This window comes from Callorhinus ursinus, unplaced genomic scaffold (assembly GCF_003265705.2).
Source record: "Callorhinus ursinus isolate GAN/ISIS: 27379988/994484 unplaced genomic scaffold, GSC_fseal_2.0 scaffold18, whole genome shotgun sequence".
Classification (NCBI taxonomy): Eukaryota; Metazoa; Chordata; class Mammalia; order Carnivora; family Otariidae; genus Callorhinus; species Callorhinus ursinus.
Window position 1 is genome coordinate 9162743 of NW_027397080.1, and position 19015 is coordinate 9181757.

Here is a 19015-nt window from a genome sequence, read left to right on the forward strand (position 1 = left end):
CGAGTCCCGTATCGGGCTCCCTGCTCAGCGGGGAGTCTGCTTCTCCCAAAAAAGATTTTATTTATTTATTTGAGAGAGAGAGAGAATGAGAGATAGAGAGCACGAGAGGGAAGAGGGTCAGAGGGAGAAGCAGACTCCCCGCTGAGCAGGGAGCCCGATACGGGACTCGATCCCGGGACTCCAGGATCATGACCCGAGCCGAAGGCAGTCGCTTAACCAACGGAGCCACCCAGGTGCCCTACTTGGCCCATTTAAAGTGTCCGATTCAATAGTTTTTTTAAAATAATGTTGGCAGCTGTCATCACAGCCAATGTGAGAACGTTTTCATCACCTCTAACAGAAACCCTGCCCGCTTTGTGATCACTCCCTTTTTCCCTCCCCCCAGCCCTAGGCAACTACTAGTCCACTTCCTGTCTCTTTACATTTACCTCTTCTGGACACTTCATATAAATGGAATCATATATGATTCTGTGACCGGCTGCTTCACTTAGCATGATGTTTTCAAGATTTTCCTGTGTCGTAGCACGAAGCAGCGCTTCATTGCTTTGCCTTGCTGAATCCTGTTCCACGGGGTGGCTACGCCACAGTCTGTCCATTCATCTGTGGGTGCACATCTGCGTTGTGTGGGACATCTTACTCCCTGAGGAAACTGAGGTTCCCAGAGTGGATGTCTCGGGCTGCGTGTCCACCTCTAGAGTCTGTGCTTCTTCCCCACCCAGGCCTTGTTCTCACAGCTGAGCTCCGTGCTGTGACAGGGCTAGATCGGGACACAAAGGGGTGAGGGGTCAACTTTAGAGAGGAAGGGGTGACAGCGTTCCAGCGCCCTGAAGGATGAGTAGGAAATTGAAAGAACATCGAGGGGCGCCTGGGTGGCTCAGCCGTTGAGCATCTGCCTTCGGGCTCAGGTCATGATCCCAGGGTCCTGGGTTCGAGCCCTGCGTTGGGCTCCCTGCTCAGCGGGAGGCCTGCTTCTCCCTCTCCCATTCCCCCTGCTTGTGTTCCCTCTCTCGCTGTGTCTCTCTCTGTCAAATAGATAAATAAAATCTTAAAAAACAGACAAACAAACAAACAAAAAAGAAAGAACATCGAGGGCAGAGAAACAGCAGGGGCAAAAGCCCAGAAGTGTGAGGCTGCATGGTGTCAGCGGCAAAGGTATGGGGGAGCAGAGAGGCGGAGAAGGGGGTGGTGAGGTGATAGGGTTGGAGACAGGGGCTAGATTTTATTTTATTTATTTTATTTTATTATTTTTAAATATTTTATCTATTCATTAGAGAGAGAGAGAGAGAGAGAGAGAGCGCAAGCAGGGGGAGTGGCAGGCTGAGGGAGAGGGAGAAGCAGGCTCCCCGCGGCGCAGGGAGCCCGATGTGGGTCTCCATCTCAGGACCCTGGGATCATGACCTGAGATAGGGCAGATGTTTAACCGACTGAGCCACCCAGGCGCCCCAGGGACTAGATTTTAAAAGGCCTTGAACGCCCTGCTAGGCACCACAGACTTGATCTTGAAGGCAGAGGGGAGCCCCAGGAGGGCACCATCAACATAATGTGAAGTCAGGCAGACCTCAGACCCCAGTTCTGCTGCCCTTTGCTTTAGTTTTGTCATCTGGAAAATGGGGATGACAGTGATAATAACTTGTTCAAGTACTGAGAGCATTAAGGGAGTTCCTGTCTCTGGAGAACTCAGCCTGGGACCTGGCAGAAAGCCGGCCCAGCACATGGTACTGGGTCTTATCATCCAAGGGTCTTAGCAGGGGTGCGCCGGGGTCAAATGGGTGCTCTGGAAGGGCGTCTGGCTGCCAAGCGGCCGGTGTGGGGCAGGCTGTCGTCCAGGGGAGAGGGCCCCCCCCCCCCGGAGACTTGGGTGAGGACGGAGAGCGCTGCGCGGGCTTGCGGGACCTTTAGCAGGTGACTCCCGCAGCCTCGGACACGGTGGGCGTTGCTCGTGAATTACACCTCCGTTCTGATCTTTCCGGGAGTCCCTGGGCCCGGTGTGAAGCCACCCGGGGGCTGGCTTGACGGCCCCTCTCGGTTCCTCCCTGCAGCGCGCCCGCGGACGCCATGCGGGGGGCTCTGACGCCCCTGTCTTCGCTGCTGCTGCTGCTGCTGGGGTGCGGGCCGAGGGCGGCCACCGGAGGCGGGGCCGGCGGGGCCGCGGGCTACGCGCCGGTGAAGTACGTGCAGCCGATGCACAAAGGACCCGTGGGGCCGCCCTTCCGCGAGGGCAAGGGCCAATACCTGGGTGAGCGCCTCCCCGCCCCGCAGGGCCTCGGACGGCTCCTGACCCCCACCTCCCTGCCTCCTGACCCCCCACCAGGTCCTCCCTGGTCCCCAGCCATAGCCTCTCCATCCCCACCTGAGATCTCCCCCCCCCGCCCCGCCCTTCCCTTTTCCTCCCGACGCGGGTGCAGGGCCTCCGACCTCCGAGCGGCCGGAAGTGGGGCGCGACGGGCTGGCAGAGGTGGTCTTCAGCGCGGGTGGGGAAGGGGCGGGACGGAAGCGGGGGCCGGGGTAGGGGCGGACTGGTCCGACGGGCCCTAAGGAGGGCTGCTGGCGCCACCTGGCGGCCATTCCAACCCCCCCACGTGATGCAGGGACGGGAGTCACCCCAAGCTCCTGGCGAAGGTTCCGGCCTGGGTAGGTTGGGTGCTAGGAGCCCCCAAGAGGGCCGCTGGACCTAAACCCCTAAAGCCCATCTTCCATGAGTGCACGGAGAGGGAGACGGGGTGTGGCCTTCGTGAACAGATGTGGTGTTACCCCATGGGGGTGTGGGTAGATGCGACCCACGTCTCCACTTGCTGGGCCCCTGACTGCCCCTTCTCTCTCTGTCTCTCTGTCTCTCTCTCAGAAATGCCTCTTCCGTTGCTGCCGATGGACCTGAAAGGCGAGCCTGGTCCGCCTGGGAAACCCGGGCCTCGGGGGCCCCCTGGCCCTCCTGGCTTCCCAGGAAAACCGGGCACTGGAAAGCCAGGGCTCCATGGGCAGCCTGGCCCTGCCGGCCCCCCTGGCTTCTCCCGGATGGGCAAGGCTGGTCCCCCAGGGCTCCCGGGCAAGGCTGGACCACCAGGACAGCCAGGGCTTCGGGGTGAGCCAGGGATACGAGGGGACCAGGGCCTTCGGGGGCCCCCAGGACCTCCTGGCCTCCCTGGGCCCTCAGGCATTGCTGTCCCTGGAAAGCCAGGCCCCCAAGGGGTGCCAGGGCCCCCAGGATTCGGAGGGGAGCCAGGGCCCCAGGGGGAGCCGGGGCCCCCAGGGGATCGAGGCCTCAAGGGGGATAATGGAGTGGGCCAGCCAGGGCTACCTGGGGCCCCAGGGCAGGGGGGTGCCCCTGGACCCCCTGGCCTCCCTGGTCCAGCTGGCTTGGGCAAACCAGGTTTGGATGGGCTTCCTGGGGCCCCTGGAGATAAGGGTGAGTCAGGGCCTCCCGGAGTACCAGGGCCTAGGGGGGAGCCAGGGGCTCTGGGCCCAAAAGGGCCCCCTGGGGTGGATGGTGTGGGGATGCCAGGGGCAGTAGGGGTGCCAGGGCCACAGGGCCCAGCAGGGGCCAAAGGGGAACCAGGAACCCGGGGCCCCCCTGGCCTGATAGGCCCCACTGGCTATGGGGTACCGGGACTGCCAGGCCCCAAAGGGGACAGGGGCCCAGCTGGGGTCCCAGGACTCTTGGGGGACAGGGGTGAGCCAGGTGAGGACGGGGAGCCAGGGGAGCAGGGCCCACAGGGCCTTGGGGGGCCCCCAGGACTTCCAGGGTCTGCAGGACTCCCTGGCAGACGTGGGCCCCCTGGACCCAAGGGGGAGACAGGGCCTGGAGGACCCCCAGGAATGCCTGGTATTCGGGGTGACCAGGGGCCTAATGGCCTGGCTGGGAAACCTGGGCCTCCAGGAGAGAGGGGGCTCCCTGGGGCCCATGGACCCCCTGGACCAACTGGGCCCAAAGGTGAGCCGGGTTTCACGGGCCGCCCTGGGGGACCAGGGGTGGCAGGAGCCCTGGGGCAGAAGGGCGACTTGGGGCTCCCTGGGCAGCCAGGCCTAAGGGGCCCCTCAGGAATCCCAGGGCTCCAGGGCCCAGCTGGTCCTCTCGGGCCCCAGGGACTGCCAGGCCTGAAGGGTGAACCCGGCTTGCCAGGGCCGCCTGGAGAGGGGAAAGTGGGGGAACCCGGAGTGGCTGGGCCCACAGGGCCCCCTGGGGTCCCCGGTTCCCCAGGACTCACTGGCCCTCCTGGGCCTCCGGGGCCTCCCGGTCCCCCTGGTGCCCCTGGGGCCTTTGATGAGTCTGGCATCGCCGGCCTGCACCTGCCCAATGGTGGCGTGGAGGGCGCTGTGCTGGGCAAGGGGGGCAAGCCGCAGTTCGGACTGGGAGAGCTGTCGGCCCACGCCACACCCGCCTTCACCGCCGTGCTCACCTCACCCTTTCCTGCCTCGGGTATGCCTGTCAAATTTGACCGGACTCTCTACAATGGCCACAGTGGCTACAACCCGGCCACCGGCATCTTCACCTGCCCTGTGGGCGGGGTCTACTACTTCGCTTACCACGTGCACGTCAAGGGCACCAATGTGTGGGTGGCCCTGTACAAGAACAACGTGCCAGCCACGTACACCTATGATGAATACAAGAAGGGCTACCTGGACCAGGCATCCGGTGGGGCCGTGCTCCAGCTGCGGCCCAACGACCAGGTCTGGGTGCAGATGCCGTCGGACCAGGCCAACGGCCTCTACTCCACCGAGTATATCCACTCCTCCTTTTCAGGGTTCTTGCTCTGCCCCACATAACACCACAGCGGCCTTGCCGCCTTGGCCTCTTCCTCTTTAGTGGTAGAGAGACCTTCTCAGTTACAAGAACCTCCATTTAAAGAAAAAAACCAAAGGCTGAACAGACGCGGAAGCAGAGGCGGCCGTGGCCTTGGCCCAAGGAGACTGGTTTGGTTTCTCCCTCCATGCAGGCTGAGGTGGCTTCTGGAAGAGGCTGGCCGGAGTTCCTCTCCCCCCAAGTGTCTGTGCAGCATTGGGGTTGCGCCCCCACTGCAGGCAGGGGCCCCAGGACACTCAGCCCAGCTGCCGGAGCCCCCTGCCCTCTCGGGAGTCCTGGGCTCTGCTGGGTGGTGAAGGATGCTGCTTCTCTGAGTCAGAGCGGAGAGGGGACTGAGCTCCCCATTCTGTTCCCCCCAGGGAGACACAGGCCCAAGCCCTGCCCTTCCGAAGCTGGCCCCCAGATGGCACCTCGGATCTTGGCTGGAGCTCTTCCAGCTCCCCTGGGACCTCCAGCAGCTGACGCTGCATTCCCTGAAGAGTTTTTGCTTCCAGGGGAAAGCAAAGGGCAGGGGACATCGAGGTGGCCAGTGTGGACGCCCTGCCAGGACTGCACCCCCAGCGTGATGCTGTGGCATCAGGCCTGTCCATGGCAGGTGCAGGTGCGTGGCCCCTTCTCTGCAGGGCCCTGGGAAGGGCCAACCCCTTTTCTGCTCCAGCTGCAGCCACAGGAGCGGTGGTTTGTGATGGGAGGGGCACGGATCTGTGGCACGATGGCAGCCCTTCACGTCCACCTCCATCTCCCAGGCTGCTCCCACTGACTGGCTCTGCTCAGCATTAAGGGCAGCCACACAGGCCTTTGGGGACTGCCGCAGCAGGCCCGGGACAGGATGGACCATCAGCAAACTCAAGTACCCTCCCTTTCTCTCTCCTTCCACCTGCTGGGGGAGGGCTGATTTTTTCATACAAAATTGTAAGGTATCCCGCCTCAACTGTCCCCAAGGCAGAGAGCCTCTTTTTTGGCCCTCAGAACAAGGTACACACAAGCTCGGGGATGAAGAAGGCTCCCGCCTGCTTCTCCTTAACAAGGACCATATGGCGGGTATGTGTGTCTACTAGAGGGGTTAATCTGAGGGGGCTTCCTCTCCTTCTACCCTCTGGTTCCAATTTCCTGTTCTAAGCAGGATTAGGGCCCAGAAGGCTGAGGCTCTGAGGAAAAGGGTGCCAACAGGCCCCTTTGGAATGAGTTGCCTCTGGATGTTTCTGCCGTTTTCCCCAAGCAAAGCCCCCCCTGCAGGAAACGGGTAGGATCCCTCTCCTATCTCCTAGTTCAAGCTCAGTGGATAAAGCTGAGATTAATGCTGGAGCAAAGATGGCCACTTTCCCAGGGGGCCTCGGGGCCTCTCTGTCAGCCCTCCCCGAGCCAACCCACTTCTCTGCACCAGGTGTGAACCTGGGGCGCCCGGTGTGGTCTTGCACTGCTCTGATTCTGGCCAGCACCAGACTGTCCATGTTGGAAACGGTGGTGGCTGACTTCTGGCTCACTGCACTGCAGGCCCCTGGGCAGGCCTCGTCCCCGACCCACTTCTCCCAACAAAGCAGGCCCTTTCACTGCTTGTTTTGTTTTTCAAAAGGAGTGAAACCCAAAGCTGTGCAAGAGACACTTGAACAGGTTTTGGCTGGGGTTCATGGTGGATTGCTTGATCTCCGATACCCGAGAGAACGAATGTGTCTCAAAGCGACCGTGGTGGGGTCCTTTTTGCTCAGCCTCCTTCCTGGGCCAAAGCCACCAGCATCTGACCGGTCAGGGAGAGGTTCCGATGGGTGGAAATTCATCAGCTCTCTCAGCAGGGAGCCCAGGGGACTAAGGAGGGCACTGGGGGAGCCAGAAAGAGCTGTTTCACAGAACTTAGCTTCTGCTAAATGTCATTCCTGAAGCCTTTGGGGAGGGGTGGCTGGTGTTTCTGAAATGTCTATGGGGTTTTAGTTCCAGGTGTCCACTTGACTAGCTTTGATAAACGATGCCAAGTTTTAACTATGAAAACTACGGTACCTTGGTGCATTTTTATATTCTGATTCCTAGGGTATTTTTTTTTTTTTAAGATTAAGGTTTGAATGTTTTCATTGGTAATTTCATTTCTAACCTGGTATAGGAAGCTTAGTTCTCTACATACCTATTATGTGCCCTGTGTCACAAAAGATTAGGGAAAAATGCACTTGGGAACAACAACAAAAAAAGGGACTTCTTTTTGAAAAGAAAACCAGCAGTATTGATGGACTGTACTGACACAACCTCAATAAAATCTGTTGTATGAAATAGCGCTGTGCGGGCCTGGCAGCAATGCAGGGGGGTCTCAAGCCTTTGGGGCTCCTGCTCTACGCCTTCTCTCAAGGAGCATGCATTCCTCCCCAGGCCCCCAGCCATGGGTTCTGTCACCACATCAAAAATGCTCCATGCTCCTAGGCTGCTAAGGCTCTGCACCAATCACTGCCAAAGCAAGGCAGTGATTGCAGTCGTTTGAGCTTCCCTGGAACATTCCCACAAGCTCTCAAGGGTACTGGGGCATGACAGCTGGCTCCAGATCCCAGGGACCAAGTTTCAACATTTGATACAAATTATGAATGAAATCATGAACCTCTGACCCTGAGGGTGGGGGCCAGTGTCAGGCCCATCGCTGAAGGCAGGACTGGGCGGGGGGGGGGGGCTGTCCTGGGTGGAAGGCACCTGCCCACAGCTTTGCTATGCTCAGCACTAAGAATCTGTCCCCGGCTCTAGGGATGGGGTCAGCAAACCTGAAACAATCCAAGCCCTGAAAAGTCCTGTGGTTTGCCCCAGCCTGGCAGGACACCATCTCAGCCGAGAGCAGAGACCTGCCCATCAGTCCTCAGACCTGAGGCTAGCTGCAGAGCTGGGCATGCTTCTCTCTCCACTGAGGCTGGAAGGATAATTGGAGAATATCCCTAAAGTTAGAGGGGAGGGGTCTTCTTCCTTTCAATTTTCCTTTCTTCAGAATGGTGTGCAAAACTTCAAGCCAAAGCCTTTGACTGGGGCCCAAGATACAGAATGAGGCCCAAAGCCTTCAGTCCACCCAGGGCACCGACATGATGCACCCTCCTCACCCAAGGGTTGGCAGTCTGGTGGGAGAGGGTGCCCTCTGCATCCTCCTTCTGGGGTCCTGTTCTTGGGCCAACAGGACCTGGGTCCTATTTGGGGAGCAACCTATGAAGCCTCCGAGAGCAGGGACATCTGGCTTGTCCTGCCACTGCCTGGGCCACTCTGAATGATCTCCAACAAAAAAAAGCACCAAACCATGCCCGCTCTGCCCTTCCTGGCCAAACAGCACAGCCAGCTGGAAGAATGGGAGGAATCTGCCCGACAACCCCGCAGCCTTGCTACTGGCTTCTAGGAGAGTGGACGAAGAGGTGCAAGGCTTGAGAAGGTCAAGGGGGTGTGCGGGGGGGTGGGGTGGGAGGGGGCAGAAATTCATTCCAGGCAGAGGAGAAACATGGGCACCAGTGGTGGGGTTTACCAAAAGCTGTTTATTGCTGGGACTTCTTGCTGGAAGCTGTTAACAAGCCCGGTGACAGCCAAGGGCCAGGTGTGCATCCAGATCAGCCAGATGCAAGTGCTGGTTTCCTGGACCCAGGGGCTCTGCCCCAAAGACATGCTTTCTGGCAAACTGGCTGCATCTCGACGAGAGGAAATGGTGCCACTGCTGGTCATCTCTCCCCCACCCCCCACCCCCATCCCATGTCTTGGAGAAGACAGGAAAATGCCACGGGTACCCTTCCCAAGTAAAACCTGTCCTGACCCCTCCTGTCTGCCCAAGGAGCCGAGGGGCCCCAGGCTCCGCAGTGAGCCGGAACCCCAGTGCCAGGGAGGCACCAGCCCTCCCCTCGCCGTCCAGTCACCTCCCCCAGGACCCCAGCCCACATCGCAGGCTGACGGGGGCGGGGACCAGGGCCCGAGGAAGCACAGCGTCTCCGATCCGAGCTGTAGTGGGGCCGGCTGGATGCAGCGGAGTCCCAGCCGCTGAAGCCCTCACAGACTCTTCTGGAAGAGACGGTGCAGGCTGTGGGCCAGGACGTCCATCTCCTCATAGCCCTCGCAGCTCTGCTGCCAGCTCCCTGGCACCTGGCCCATCCCGTAGTAGGCCCCGGCAATGGCCCCAGCCATGGTGGCGATGGTGTCTGTGTCCCCCCCGAGTGAGATGGAGTAGATGAGAGTCCTCTGGAGGCTGTTGAAGGCAGAGGGGATCTCGGGGTCCGGCTCCATGCAGCGCAGGAAGCAGTAGATGGCGGTGGGCACAGATTCGAAGGCGGCAATGCCATTGCCTGTCGGGAAGCCAGCACATGGGGACCCCACACTCCCCCCACCCTCTGTGTCCCCAGGCTTCCTCCGGCCGCGCGCCCCAAGTCAGTACTCTCAGCTTCAAGCTGGGCTGCGGTTCAGACCACAGGCTCTAGAATTAGACTACCCAGCTTCAAATCCTGGCTCTCCGTCCTGCTAGCACGGGGCCAGGCAAGTTCCCTCACGGCCGAGATTCCGGTTTCTGGGGTTCGACTCCTCGGGCAGAGAGGGAATAAAGGCAGTGACACTCAGGGCTGGTGTGGGGGTGAAATGAGCCAGGCAGAGTTTCCTGTATGGTGCCCAGACACAGTACAGGTGCTCTATAAACAAGCACCAGTTACCAACATGAACGGTCAAAACTAGCGGCCACCTGCCATTCCTGGGGACATTGAGCTGTGAGGCCAGCGGTGTGGGAGCCCTGGAGTAACCCCAGCAAGGCGGCGCTGTGTTCCCAACCCTGCCAGGGACCGCACAGTGTGGGCTCCGCCATCACTGCAGCTGCGGGCAAGAAACGCGGCAGCAGGCGTGCCTCCAGGCTCCCCTCCGTCCTGAAGCCCAGGACTCGCCCTGAGGATGACGGGTGTGAGGGTCTACCTACCTAGCTCGGACACCACCTCCTCTCTGGTCACCGAGTCCTGCTCTAGAAGAGCGCCAATCTTCTTCAGTCGGCTGGAGTAGGGACGCTCCTCCATGCCCAACCTGTGGGTCGGGGGCGAGATTTCAGGGAGGTCAGATCCGACAGGGTGGAGCTGGGAGGCAGGGGAAGGGGTGTGTGAGGGGGAGGCAGGGAGGTGATCAGGCTGACACCCAGCACTGGTGTCCTGACAAGAAGTAGGAGAGGGCTAGGTGTGAGCCGCTCATCTTACTCTCTGGTACCCTAAGAGCCTCGAAATAGAGTCAAGGCAAAGGGGCTCCTCCCACCCCTCCTAAGAGTCTGCAATTAAAAAAGAAAGGTTTCAGCTTGTGGCGATGCCAGAGGACCCCACAATGCAGGCACACCCACACATGCCCTTCCAGCCTGCCTCCTTCCCATACTCACTCCCTTGCATCTGAGACGGACTGGGCGTCACTCTCCAGCTCTTCCATGTGGCCCAGGAGTTGTTCGAGGAAATGTTCACTCGACGACTCCCCCTGCAAAGCCAGGTGCACGGCCAGGGCCTGCAGGATGGCACCGTTGTAACCCAGGGAGGAGGCGTGTGTCAGCTGGGCTGAGAGCCGGGCAAACTAGGGCAGAGGCAGTGGGAGCAAAGACGTGCTGTCACAGAACCTGGGCTGCAGAGACGAGGGAGGGAGGGAAACACCCAGCAGCCAGCCCGCCCGGACTACCTTCTGCACATCCTGGACATTGCTATAGGCCAGGGAGATGCCGGCCACCCGCATGGCACCCCCGTTGCCGTAGGAGCCTTTCCCGTTAAACTGGGCCCGGGCGGGCTCAAAGACATCGCAGCACTTGGGGCTCAGGAGCTTCTTGAAGACAGTGATCACTCCAGCGCCGTAACCCCGGTCAGGCTCTTTCTTGTACTCCTGAGCAAATCTAGGGGAGTGAAGGGAGACAGGATGAAGGCTGAACAGATGTGTGCTGGGGCCAGGAGAGGAGAGCTCTGGCTGCTCCAGGAAAAGCAGCAGCCTCAGGGCCCTAGGGAGCCTGTACCAGCAGCGCTGCCTCTTCCGCCCTGCTGAGGGGGTGCCCAGCATGCACCCACCCACATCATCGCTCTGGTCAAGAAGTACGGTTACTCTGCCCACCTGCTTCGCCTCCCCCCAGGACCGCCCCCCCTCACCTGTGAGCCATGTCCACCTCGTCGAAGGCCTCCTTGGCCAGCAGGGACTGCACCAGGGCCCTGGCCATGGCCGTGTCGTCTGTGTAGTACAACACTTCTGCAGGGACAGGGTGGGGGTGAGGGTGAGATCGTGCTGCAGGGCACGAAGGTGGGAGATCCGCCCCCCCTTTTTTAAGTAAGCTCTATACCCAGTGTGGGGCTTGAACTCATGACCCTGAGAATGAGGTACATGCTCTACTGACGGAGCCTCCCTCTCTCCCGCCCAATTTCCTGGGCTCCAGGCCTGGGGATTTTCAGTAATTCTTTATTCCGAGTCAGTTATGATGACCTCCTGATTTCTGAAGGAAAATCTTCTGCCCCCTTCTGACTGCCATGACCATAGCTCTCCTGCACCACCCTCCAACCCTGCTTGTATGTGCAGCCAGAAAATTCTTCCTAAAAGCGACTATCCCTTTCCTCATCTCATTCTCCTGCTCAAAATCGCTGTCTGCTGCTTTCAGGATTAGGCCAAATTCACTGCCTTGGCCTTCAAAGCCCCTTCCCGGTACATCCCACTGCTCCCCTCCACATCCCCAGAACCAACCGTGGAGCCTGGGTCAACACCCCCTCCACCTGCCCCATTTTTTTTTTTTTTTAAGATTTTATTTATTTGACAGAGAGAGACACAGCGAGAGGGGGAACACAAGCAGGGGGAGTGGGAGAGGGAGAAGCAGGCTTCCCGCTGAGCAGGGAGCCCGATGCGGGGCTCAATCTCAGGACCCTGGGACCGTGACCTGAGCCGAAGCAGACGTTTAACAGCTGAGCCACCCAGGCGCCCCAAGCCCCGCTCCTTCTTCTGGGTGCCCGGGACCACTGCTCTGGCACTTCTGACAAGCAATGCCGGTTATATGAAGACGTCCCACGTAGGCTGTGAGCCAGCAACGGACTGGCAGGACTCGGTTTTCCTGAAGGAAGGGATGGCTACAGAGAAGGAAGCGAGCCCCCACCCCGCTCCCACTCCTCTCTGTGTACTGCAAGCCCCCTGCCCCACTTTCTCCCCTTCATTCTTAGGGGGCTCCCATTCTGGCTTCACTAGGAAGCGGGGTCGACAGGCCTCTTACCCACAGCCACACTCTCCTGTCACCTCTTGACCAAGTCAGTCCCTCTTCCAGTCCACCCAGCCCAGCTCCCTGGCGGATTTGTTCTTCCTTCCTCTCCCCTCAACCTCGCCCCGTGTGGTGTAGCACCCATGCTCCCTTCGTTTGGCCCCCGAATCCTGCTTTTCCCCAGGGAGCCACTTCTCTATCATTCTCAGCCCATGTGACTGGGGCATATGGTTCACACCACCACTAGCCTCTCCTCAGAGAGCACACCCTACTCCTTTGTTCAGGGATGGACAGATGGCCAAGCCAGGCCGAGGAGATGCAGTCTGGGATTTCTGCTGGGGCCGCTGCAGACAGACTCTTCTTCTCCTGGAGCAGCTGGGACCACCCCATGGGGAGGGTCTGCCAGAGAGAGTGAAGTCAGCCTGTCAGAACGTGGATCTGAATAAGGAGCGGAGCTGGGTCTTAATGACGTGGCTTGAACCCCTAGATTCATCTCCACCTGAAGCCAGACCCACCTCTGGACTTCTCAGTTATGTCAGCCAATGCATTCTCTTTTTGCTTAGGCCATTATGAGTTGAATTTTCTGCTACTTGCATCCAAAAGGTTCTAAAACACCAGAATGTTTTTCCTTCATCTTAACATCAAAACAAAGATGAAATTAAAACCCACCCCTCCACCTTGCCTTTGCCCCAACCATGGCCCCTGTCTCTCCTTCCTATCATACCAAACCATACTATTTCCTTTCTCCACTTCTGCCTAAACCCACTGAAATCTTACTTCCAGGTCTCAACATTCTACTGAAAACGGTTTTTGAAATCCAGATTTCCTTCTCCTTAACCTCTCTGTAGCATGACACCAGTGACCATCTTGAAATTCTCCTGGGTTTTGCTGATGCCGACCCCCGCTTCAACTCCCATCAAACCGTTTCCAACTCTAGCTCCTCCAGGATTCTGAGGATGGTCCCTTTTTCTTACTATCCTACACGCTCTCCAAGAATCATCCGCCGCTTGACCTCAGAGATGTGGGTGAGGACCTGGCTGCGCAAGGGGAGGAGACAGGCTTTGTATATAAGGGACAGCACGACAAAGGCCTGGGCTCGAGGAAGCTGGTGTGAGAGCAGCTGATCGCAGAAAACAGGGCCAAGGGTGGCAGAAGGTGAAACTGGGGACTCAGGCGCCGGCCAGGTAGGACACGTTTAGGAATTTGGTTCTATTCTGAGGGTAACGCAAAATCACTGCAGAGCTTCCGGCGGGGGAGGCCCGTCACGTCTGTTTGGAGAAGAGCTGCTGTGTGGAGAATGGACTGGAGGTGCACACGGTGGACCAGGCGCAATGCTGGAGAATGACGCCCAGGTTGCCGGCTTGCACGGCTGAAAGGACGGGCTTGCCAGGCCCCCAGCCGGGGAACGTTTCCGGGCGAGACGAGCGAAGCTGGGGCTTGGACTCTGACGCGCTGAGTCCGAGCTGCCCGCGGCTCCTCCAGACCCGGCCCCTGCAGCTCCGGGCAGCTTCACCTCCGAGACTTGTCTCTCCCGCCCGGGGGCCCCCCGGCCAACGCGTCCCCACGTGCACCCGGCCCCGCCCACCTGTCCGCGCGCTCCCCGGCGAGCCCGGGTCCGGCTCCAGGCTCTGGACGTGACGCAGGACTGACGTCAGGGTGACGGTGTCGTGCGCCTCATAGAAGGAGCCCACGCAGTCCCCGAGCAGCGCGCCGGCCAGGCAGCCTCGGAAGCGGGAGAGGGAGCGGGCCGCCCCAGCCCCCGTGCAGCCCGCCGCCGTCATCCCCGCCGCCGCCGCCGCCGCCACCGCCATCCGCGCGGAGCAGTCGCCACTTCCGGTACGGCCGGCGCGCGCCGCACGACAACGCCCCCCCACGCGCGCTGCCTCTCTGCGCCCACAGCGCCGCCCAGCGGCCCGGAGCCGCAGCTCCCGCGTCCTGCAGCACTGGCTTGGGCCAGGTCTCTGCTTTTAGCCCCATTCTCCCCACCTGTAAGCGGCTCACAGATGGGCGGGATGGCCACTGAAGGGTCCCCGAGGTGAGAGGAGGCCCGAGCCAGACCATTGGACCCTGGCAGCCCTGCCCTTTAGGCCACTGTCTCCGTTCCCCCCCACCCCCCACTCCCTGTGGCCTGCATTTAGCAAGCCTTGCTCTGGGCCCCAGCAACCTCTGCCCTCCCTCCCTCCCATGGCTGCCCCAGCCCTTGGCTCCCTCAGGCCTGGGCCCCCACCCCCAAGCCCTCCCACTGTGATCCTAGCCGCGTCTGCTTCTCCCGGGCCTCCCCTAGGCATCAAGAGGGCAGGCAAGGGTCCAGCTGGCGCGGAGCTGGTGAGAGGTCACGCAGCTAGAGCTGGGCGGATGCTGGCCTAGCCCAGAGAGGGGTTCCCTGAGGAGGGAGAAGGGAAGGAATCAGATTTAGAACATGGAGCTTGAGGGATGATGTTCCCCAACTTCGCTCCTCCATACACAGGAAGGCCAAGAGCCCTGTCACTCCCTGCTGGCTATATGCAGGGAGAGCAGAAAGCCATTTGGACTGAGAACCACGTTTATTAGATTCATTCTCTCTACCCCCCACCCTCTTCCATCTCCCATCCGACCTTTCCCTCATCCCTCAGCCCCCCAAGACTAGACCAGCTGCAGCTGGCAGCTTTTGAGTGGACTCAGGGTGCGGTTTGTGGTGCGGGTGAAGGTGTCCACCTGGGGTACAAACTTCTCCGCAGGTACAGTCAGCTTCCTGCGGGTGTCCATGCACTTGGTGTCCAACAGCATGGAGTTGGCCTTGCAGTCAATGTCAGCCTGCAGCCGGGCCAGGTGCTTGTGGAGAGCATCCAGAGCATCCCTGGGGAGGAGGCACGAACAACCCGTCACCCCTGCCCAACGCTGGGAGGTCAGGGCTGAGCTCACTGGCCTTCAGTGAGGAAGACATCAGAGAAGCCAGCAGGCAGCAAAAGGCCCCATGGGTGGCAGGTGTCTCCCGACGCCTCCTGCCCATTCCCCAAACGTACTGTGCCTGGGCCAGCTTCTGCTTCAGGGCATCGATGGTTGCCTCTAATTGGTGAACCTCGTCAGTGAGGCCATACTGTGCCTAGAGGCAGAAGGGTGGGTTGGGAGGCCCAGGTCAGCCTATGGGCTTGGATACTGCCCTACATCAGCACCCCGGCTCCGCCAGGAATATGTGCCGGGGCGTGATCCTGAGGAAGCCTTAGTGGGGGGCCCGTGCCCCACAGGGGTACCCTTGCACCTGGTCCCGGCACAGTTCCACATTGGGCCGGTAAGTTCTGGACTCTAGCCGGGTATGGCATAGCTTCAGGTTCTGTAACTTTCTGTGCAGGTCCTCCCGCAGGTGCCGGATGTCCTCCTGCAGCTCAGTGATCTCCTCCAAGGTCTGCAGGGACAGAGTGACTGGTCTCCACCAGCTGAACCCACCGTGGTGCACCCAGTCCAGGGCTTCCTGGGGGCTCTCATCCCACAGGAGGAACCCCGGGCCCCAGGGACTAAGCAGAGAAGGCTCACATTCTTCTCCTGCCACCTGAGCTCACTGTACACTTTCTCCATCTCCCGCAGCCGCTTCCTGAAGGCAAAGTCTGTGGCCACCCTCTGGGCTTCGAGCTCATTGTTGGTCTGAAGGACAGGGGAGGCAGGGCAAGGGGAGGCATAAGCTCGTGGCCATCTGAGGAAATTGCTCAAGTTGGGGGGGGGCGATGCCACATGGCCAACAGGGAACCCTTGGGCCACCAGCTGGCCGTGGAAGAGCAGGGTGTGGGAGGGGTCAGTCACCTCGGCAATAGTTAGGGCGATGGCCTCCCTCAGCTCTACCGCGGCTTTCATCTCAGCCTCTGCCAGGTTCTTGTTGAACTGGCTGAAGTCGTCCCACTGCTGGAGGGTGGAGGAGCTGTGAGGGGCAGGAAACACCAGGCTCAGAAGAGTGTGGGCTGTGAGGTGGGGAGGAGAAACTTGAGTGAAACACTTCTTACCCGCTGGGGACACGCATGGGATTAGCCTTCAGAGAGATGTTTGGGGACTTGAGGTTGAGAGAGAGGCAGCCTCTGTCGATGTCCAGTGTCTCCATTTTGTCCCGATGGTCAGAGCTGAGCTGCTGTCGGACCTCCTGCAGGAGGCTGGGGAGGGAACAGACTTGATCAGGATCGTGGTCCGGAAGGGATGCTGAGGGCTAGGCCAGCTGGGGTGACCGTGGAGCTGCTGCAGCAGCAGAGACAAAGGCCAGCAGAGCTGGAGGAGCACCCTACAGACAAAATGGGGGCCCCCGCCTGCTTACATGTGCCCATGGGGGCACCTGGATGTAGCTAAACTCACTGAGGCTCACACATAACACACTTGCGAGAAGGTACTCCGGGGTGGTGGCAAATGGGCTTCATGTCTCGTGCTTCCAATCAACTGATAATGGCTGCCTAAAGCAGGGTGGTGGGAAGTGTTTTGAGACTGTGTCCAGGCGGTGGGCAAAGAGCTACAGTCAATTAGTTGTTTCTGTGGTGGGCACCCGCAGGGTCAGAAGGCAGCCTGAGAGCCAGCTGCTCGGTACCCACAACACGTGTCACATGTAAGACATGCAGCCTTGGGACCCCTGGGTGGCTCTGTCGGCTAAGAGTCCGACTCTCGATTTCAGTTCAGGTCGTGATCTCAGGGTTGTGGGATCGAGCCCCGTATCAGGCTCTGCGCTCAGCACAGAGTCTGCTTTTCCCTCTCCCTATGCTCCTCCCCCTCCTCTCTCTCTCTCTCTCTCAAATAAATAGATTTAAAAATCTTTAAAAAAAAATAGGGGTGCCTGGGTGGCTCAGTCGGTTAAGCGTCTGCCTTCGGCCTCAGGTCATGATCCCAGGGTGCTGGGTTCGAGCCCCGCATCGGGCTCCCCGCTCTGCGGGAAGCCTGCTTCTCCCCCTCCCTCTTGTGCTCTCTCTCCCTCTCTCTCTTTCAAATAAATAAATATCTTAAAAAAAAAAAAAGACATGCAGGCTTCAAGTGCAGGTGAACATGGGAATGCTAGATCTCCCTTACCAAAGCTTCTCAAAGGCCTGGCTAATCTTTTGTTGCAAGGCCTTCTTGGTGGCATCAATGACCTCCACCTCTTTGTGTAGCTCTTCCTCCACAGGATCCTTCACCACATCAATGTCGCGCCTACTGTCCCTCAAGGTCAGGCACTCGATTGCTACATCCAGAGGCAGGTTCTTGGCCTGCAGGTTTTGCTCTGCCGACTCCTTCATCTAGAAAAGAGAGGGAATGGGACACTAGTGGGGCCATCCGCTGGGAAGCAGCTCTCATCCCCACTTTAGCGGCGGGGCAGTGAGTGACTCAGGTGGACATGCCACCCAGTACCCCCATCAAGGGTGCGCTGACCCTGAAGTGGGGGGGGGGAGGTCCTGGCTGCAGAGTCTCCTGGCGCCCTGCCCTGGCTCCCTGCCTGGGTCAGGGCATCGATCTCAGCATCTAAATCTGTCAGACACTTGTCCAGCATCTCCTTCCAACGGTTCACAGTATCAATCCTCTCTGCCAGTCGAGTCCTATTGTCATGTTCATCCCAAATGGTCTGGAAGAGACAAAGCCAGATAAAGAGGGTGTGGGGTCGGGGCTCTTCCTCTGCCCACCCAATGAGGCTCCGGCCTCCAACCTGGTTGTTGGTCTCGTTGCGGAGGACCCGGGCTTCCTGGCGGATCTGGTGCGAAGCATCTCGCTGCCGCTTGGCATTGGTGGACAGCAGGTAGCTGTTGGTGTGCCAGTCTGGCAACCGGAAGCGTTGACTGGGCTTGATGCTCAGTTTGGCCATGGCGCAGGGGTTGAAGGGTCAGAACACCCTAGGCCTGTTCCAATCACCCACCTCCTCTGGAGAGGGAAAACAAGGCAGGAGACCACTCAGGAAATGCTGTCCTAGATCAAAAGCCCCCTCCAAAGAACATGCTCCTGTCCATTTTGCTCCAAGCCCCTTCCTGCAGGAAGCCGGCTTGGGAACAGCCCTGGCTTTACTCAGCTTTGTGGGAGGCATCCACTAAGTTTCCTCCCACCCATTCATCCACAGACACAAACTCCTGGACCCTGCAGGTTCCAGAACAGGTGAAAGGGAACCATGGAGTCCACTGGGGTGTTTGTGTGTGTGGTGCCAAGCCCTTGGTGGGGCTGGTCGAGGGGGGCGGCTAGCAGGAAAAATAGTCCTTAATGCAGTTTCCACCCCTGCTTCCAGGCAACCAAGTCTTGTGGAACCTTCCTTCCTTTGTTCGCCCCAGCTTTGGGCCAGGTCCCTGGGGATCTAAGAGAAGGAGCCCTGTTCTCCATCCAGGAAGAGAACGAGCTAGCTCTGAGGGGACACGGGTTGGCACCAGAGAGTTGGGGGGCGGCTGGCTCCCTGCCCATTTGGTCGTCCCGCCCTCTGTGGGAGGAAGGAGGGCGGGTGTGTGAGGGTCCCCACTGGGAAGAGCTGGGGTCCGTCTAGGTCCCAGCCCAGCCCTCCTCTCCCCTCCGCAGGAAAATCATCTTTGGTTTGAATTAATACCCCCGCGCAGGCGCCGAGAAAGGAGGAGGAAGGGGTGATGGAGGGAGCTCGGCCTGGGTGAGAGCCCCCACCGCCCCACTCTTCTCTGCCTCTCACCTCCAGCCCGGCTCGCACTTCCGCCCTGCGTCCCCGGCTCCTCTGTTCGGCGCCCCCGGTTGCTAGGCACCGGCGCTCCGCCCGCGCGTTACCTCCGCTGGTGTTTGGTTTGGCAGGCGCGCGGCGGCGCGGCGGCGGGGCCCGGAGGCCCGAGGGGTAGGAAGGCAGCGGGGGCCAGAGGAGGAGGGCATCGGGATATCGCGTTCACTTCATGTACACGTTAAACATTTGTATTTTGTTATAAGTTATGCATCGACAAGGTAAAAAAAAAAAAAAAAAGCACAGCACATAGAAAAAGTAATCTCCCGCTCAGTCTCACTCCTCAGCAGATATCCTTCCAGAAATGTATATGTATTTAACATTATTGAACACATTCCTTTGGTCCTGTCTTGCCCAACATTTGCATCCATCTGCTTGATGGCACAGAAGGAATGATGCTTGTTTTTGGAGAGGCCGCATCCCTGGGCGA

General features: G+C 59.5%; 3 protein-coding genes across 4 annotated transcripts in view; 1 reads left to right on the top strand and 2 right to left on the bottom strand.

The window, feature by feature from the left end:
- Positions 1–7010, top strand: part of COL8A2 (collagen type VIII alpha 2 chain) — a 21570-nt gene extending 14560 nt beyond the window's left edge. Inside the window, exons 3-4 of the mRNA XM_025855717.2 lie at positions 2040–2236; positions 2843–7010. Of these exons, the coding sequence (XP_025711502.1) occupies positions 2056–2236; positions 2843–4761 (2100 nt within the window). The 5' untranslated portion in view covers positions 2040–2055 and the 3' untranslated portion in view covers positions 4762–7010. The remainder of the gene's footprint in view (positions 1–2039; positions 2237–2842) is intronic.
- Positions 7011–8257: 1247 nt separating this feature from the next.
- ADPRS (ADP-ribosylserine hydrolase) lies at positions 8258–13781 on the bottom strand. The gene is made up of 6 exons (XM_025857026.2): positions 13540–13781; positions 10870–10966; positions 10415–10622; positions 10128–10312; positions 9687–9787; positions 8258–9072 (listed from the first exon to the last, which is right to left on the bottom strand). Exons 1-6 carry the CDS (start codon positions 13763–13765, stop codon positions 8780–8782), a joined length of 1110 nt encoding a protein of 369 aa, XP_025712811.1. The 5' UTR covers positions 13766–13781; the 3' UTR covers positions 8258–8779.
- Positions 13782–14467: 686 nt separating this feature from the next.
- Positions 14468–18606, bottom strand: TEKT2 (tektin 2). 2 transcript variants are annotated; one of them, XM_025856628.2, is made up of 10 exons: positions 18547–18606; positions 17575–17786; positions 17368–17493; positions 16965–17170; positions 15926–16069; positions 15729–15843; positions 15465–15572; positions 15193–15336; positions 14957–15036; positions 14468–14790 (listed from the first exon to the last, which is right to left on the bottom strand). In XM_025856628.2, the coding sequence occupies exons 2-10, from the start codon at positions 17728–17730 to the stop codon at positions 14577–14579; spliced, it is 1293 nt and encodes a 430-aa protein (XP_025712413.1). In that variant the 5' UTR covers positions 17731–17786; positions 18547–18606; the 3' UTR covers positions 14468–14576. The 2 variants fall into 2 exon arrangements, with proteins under 2 accessions (XP_025712413.1, XP_025712415.1); XM_025856630.2 differs by having other exon boundaries at positions 18451–18555.
- Between the last annotated feature and the right edge of the window lie 409 nt (positions 18607–19015).

What these genes read in the sequence shown, in the direction of transcription:
- ADPRS (XM_025857026.2), bottom strand. Translation starts at nt 13,765, where the DNA reads ATGGCGGTGGCGGCGGCGGCGGCGGCGGGGATGACGGCGGCGGGCTGC. An exon ending in GCCGGGGAGCGCGCGGACAG is followed by an intron (nt 10,967 to 13,539) that starts GTGGGCGGGGCC and finishes CTGTCCCTGCAG; the next exon opens with AAGTGTTGTACTACACAGAC. An exon ending in GAGGTGGACATGGCTCACAG is followed by an intron (nt 10,623 to 10,869) that starts GTGAGGGGGGGC and finishes TCACTCCCCTAG; the next exon opens with ATTTGCTCAGGAGTACAAGA.
- TEKT2 (XM_025856628.2), bottom strand. Translation starts at nt 17,730, where the DNA reads ATGGCCAAACTGAGCATCAAGCCCAGTCAACGCTTCCGGTTGCCAGAC. An exon ending in CAGGCCTTTGAGAAGCTTTG is followed by an intron (nt 16,070 to 16,964) that starts GTAAGGGAGATC and finishes TTCCCTCCCCAG; the next exon opens with CCTCCTGCAGGAGGTCCGAC. An exon ending in CCCATGCGTGTCCCCAGCGG is followed by an intron (nt 15,844 to 15,925) that starts GTAAGAAGTGTT and finishes TGCCCCTCACAG; the next exon opens with CTCCTCCACCCTCCAGCAGT.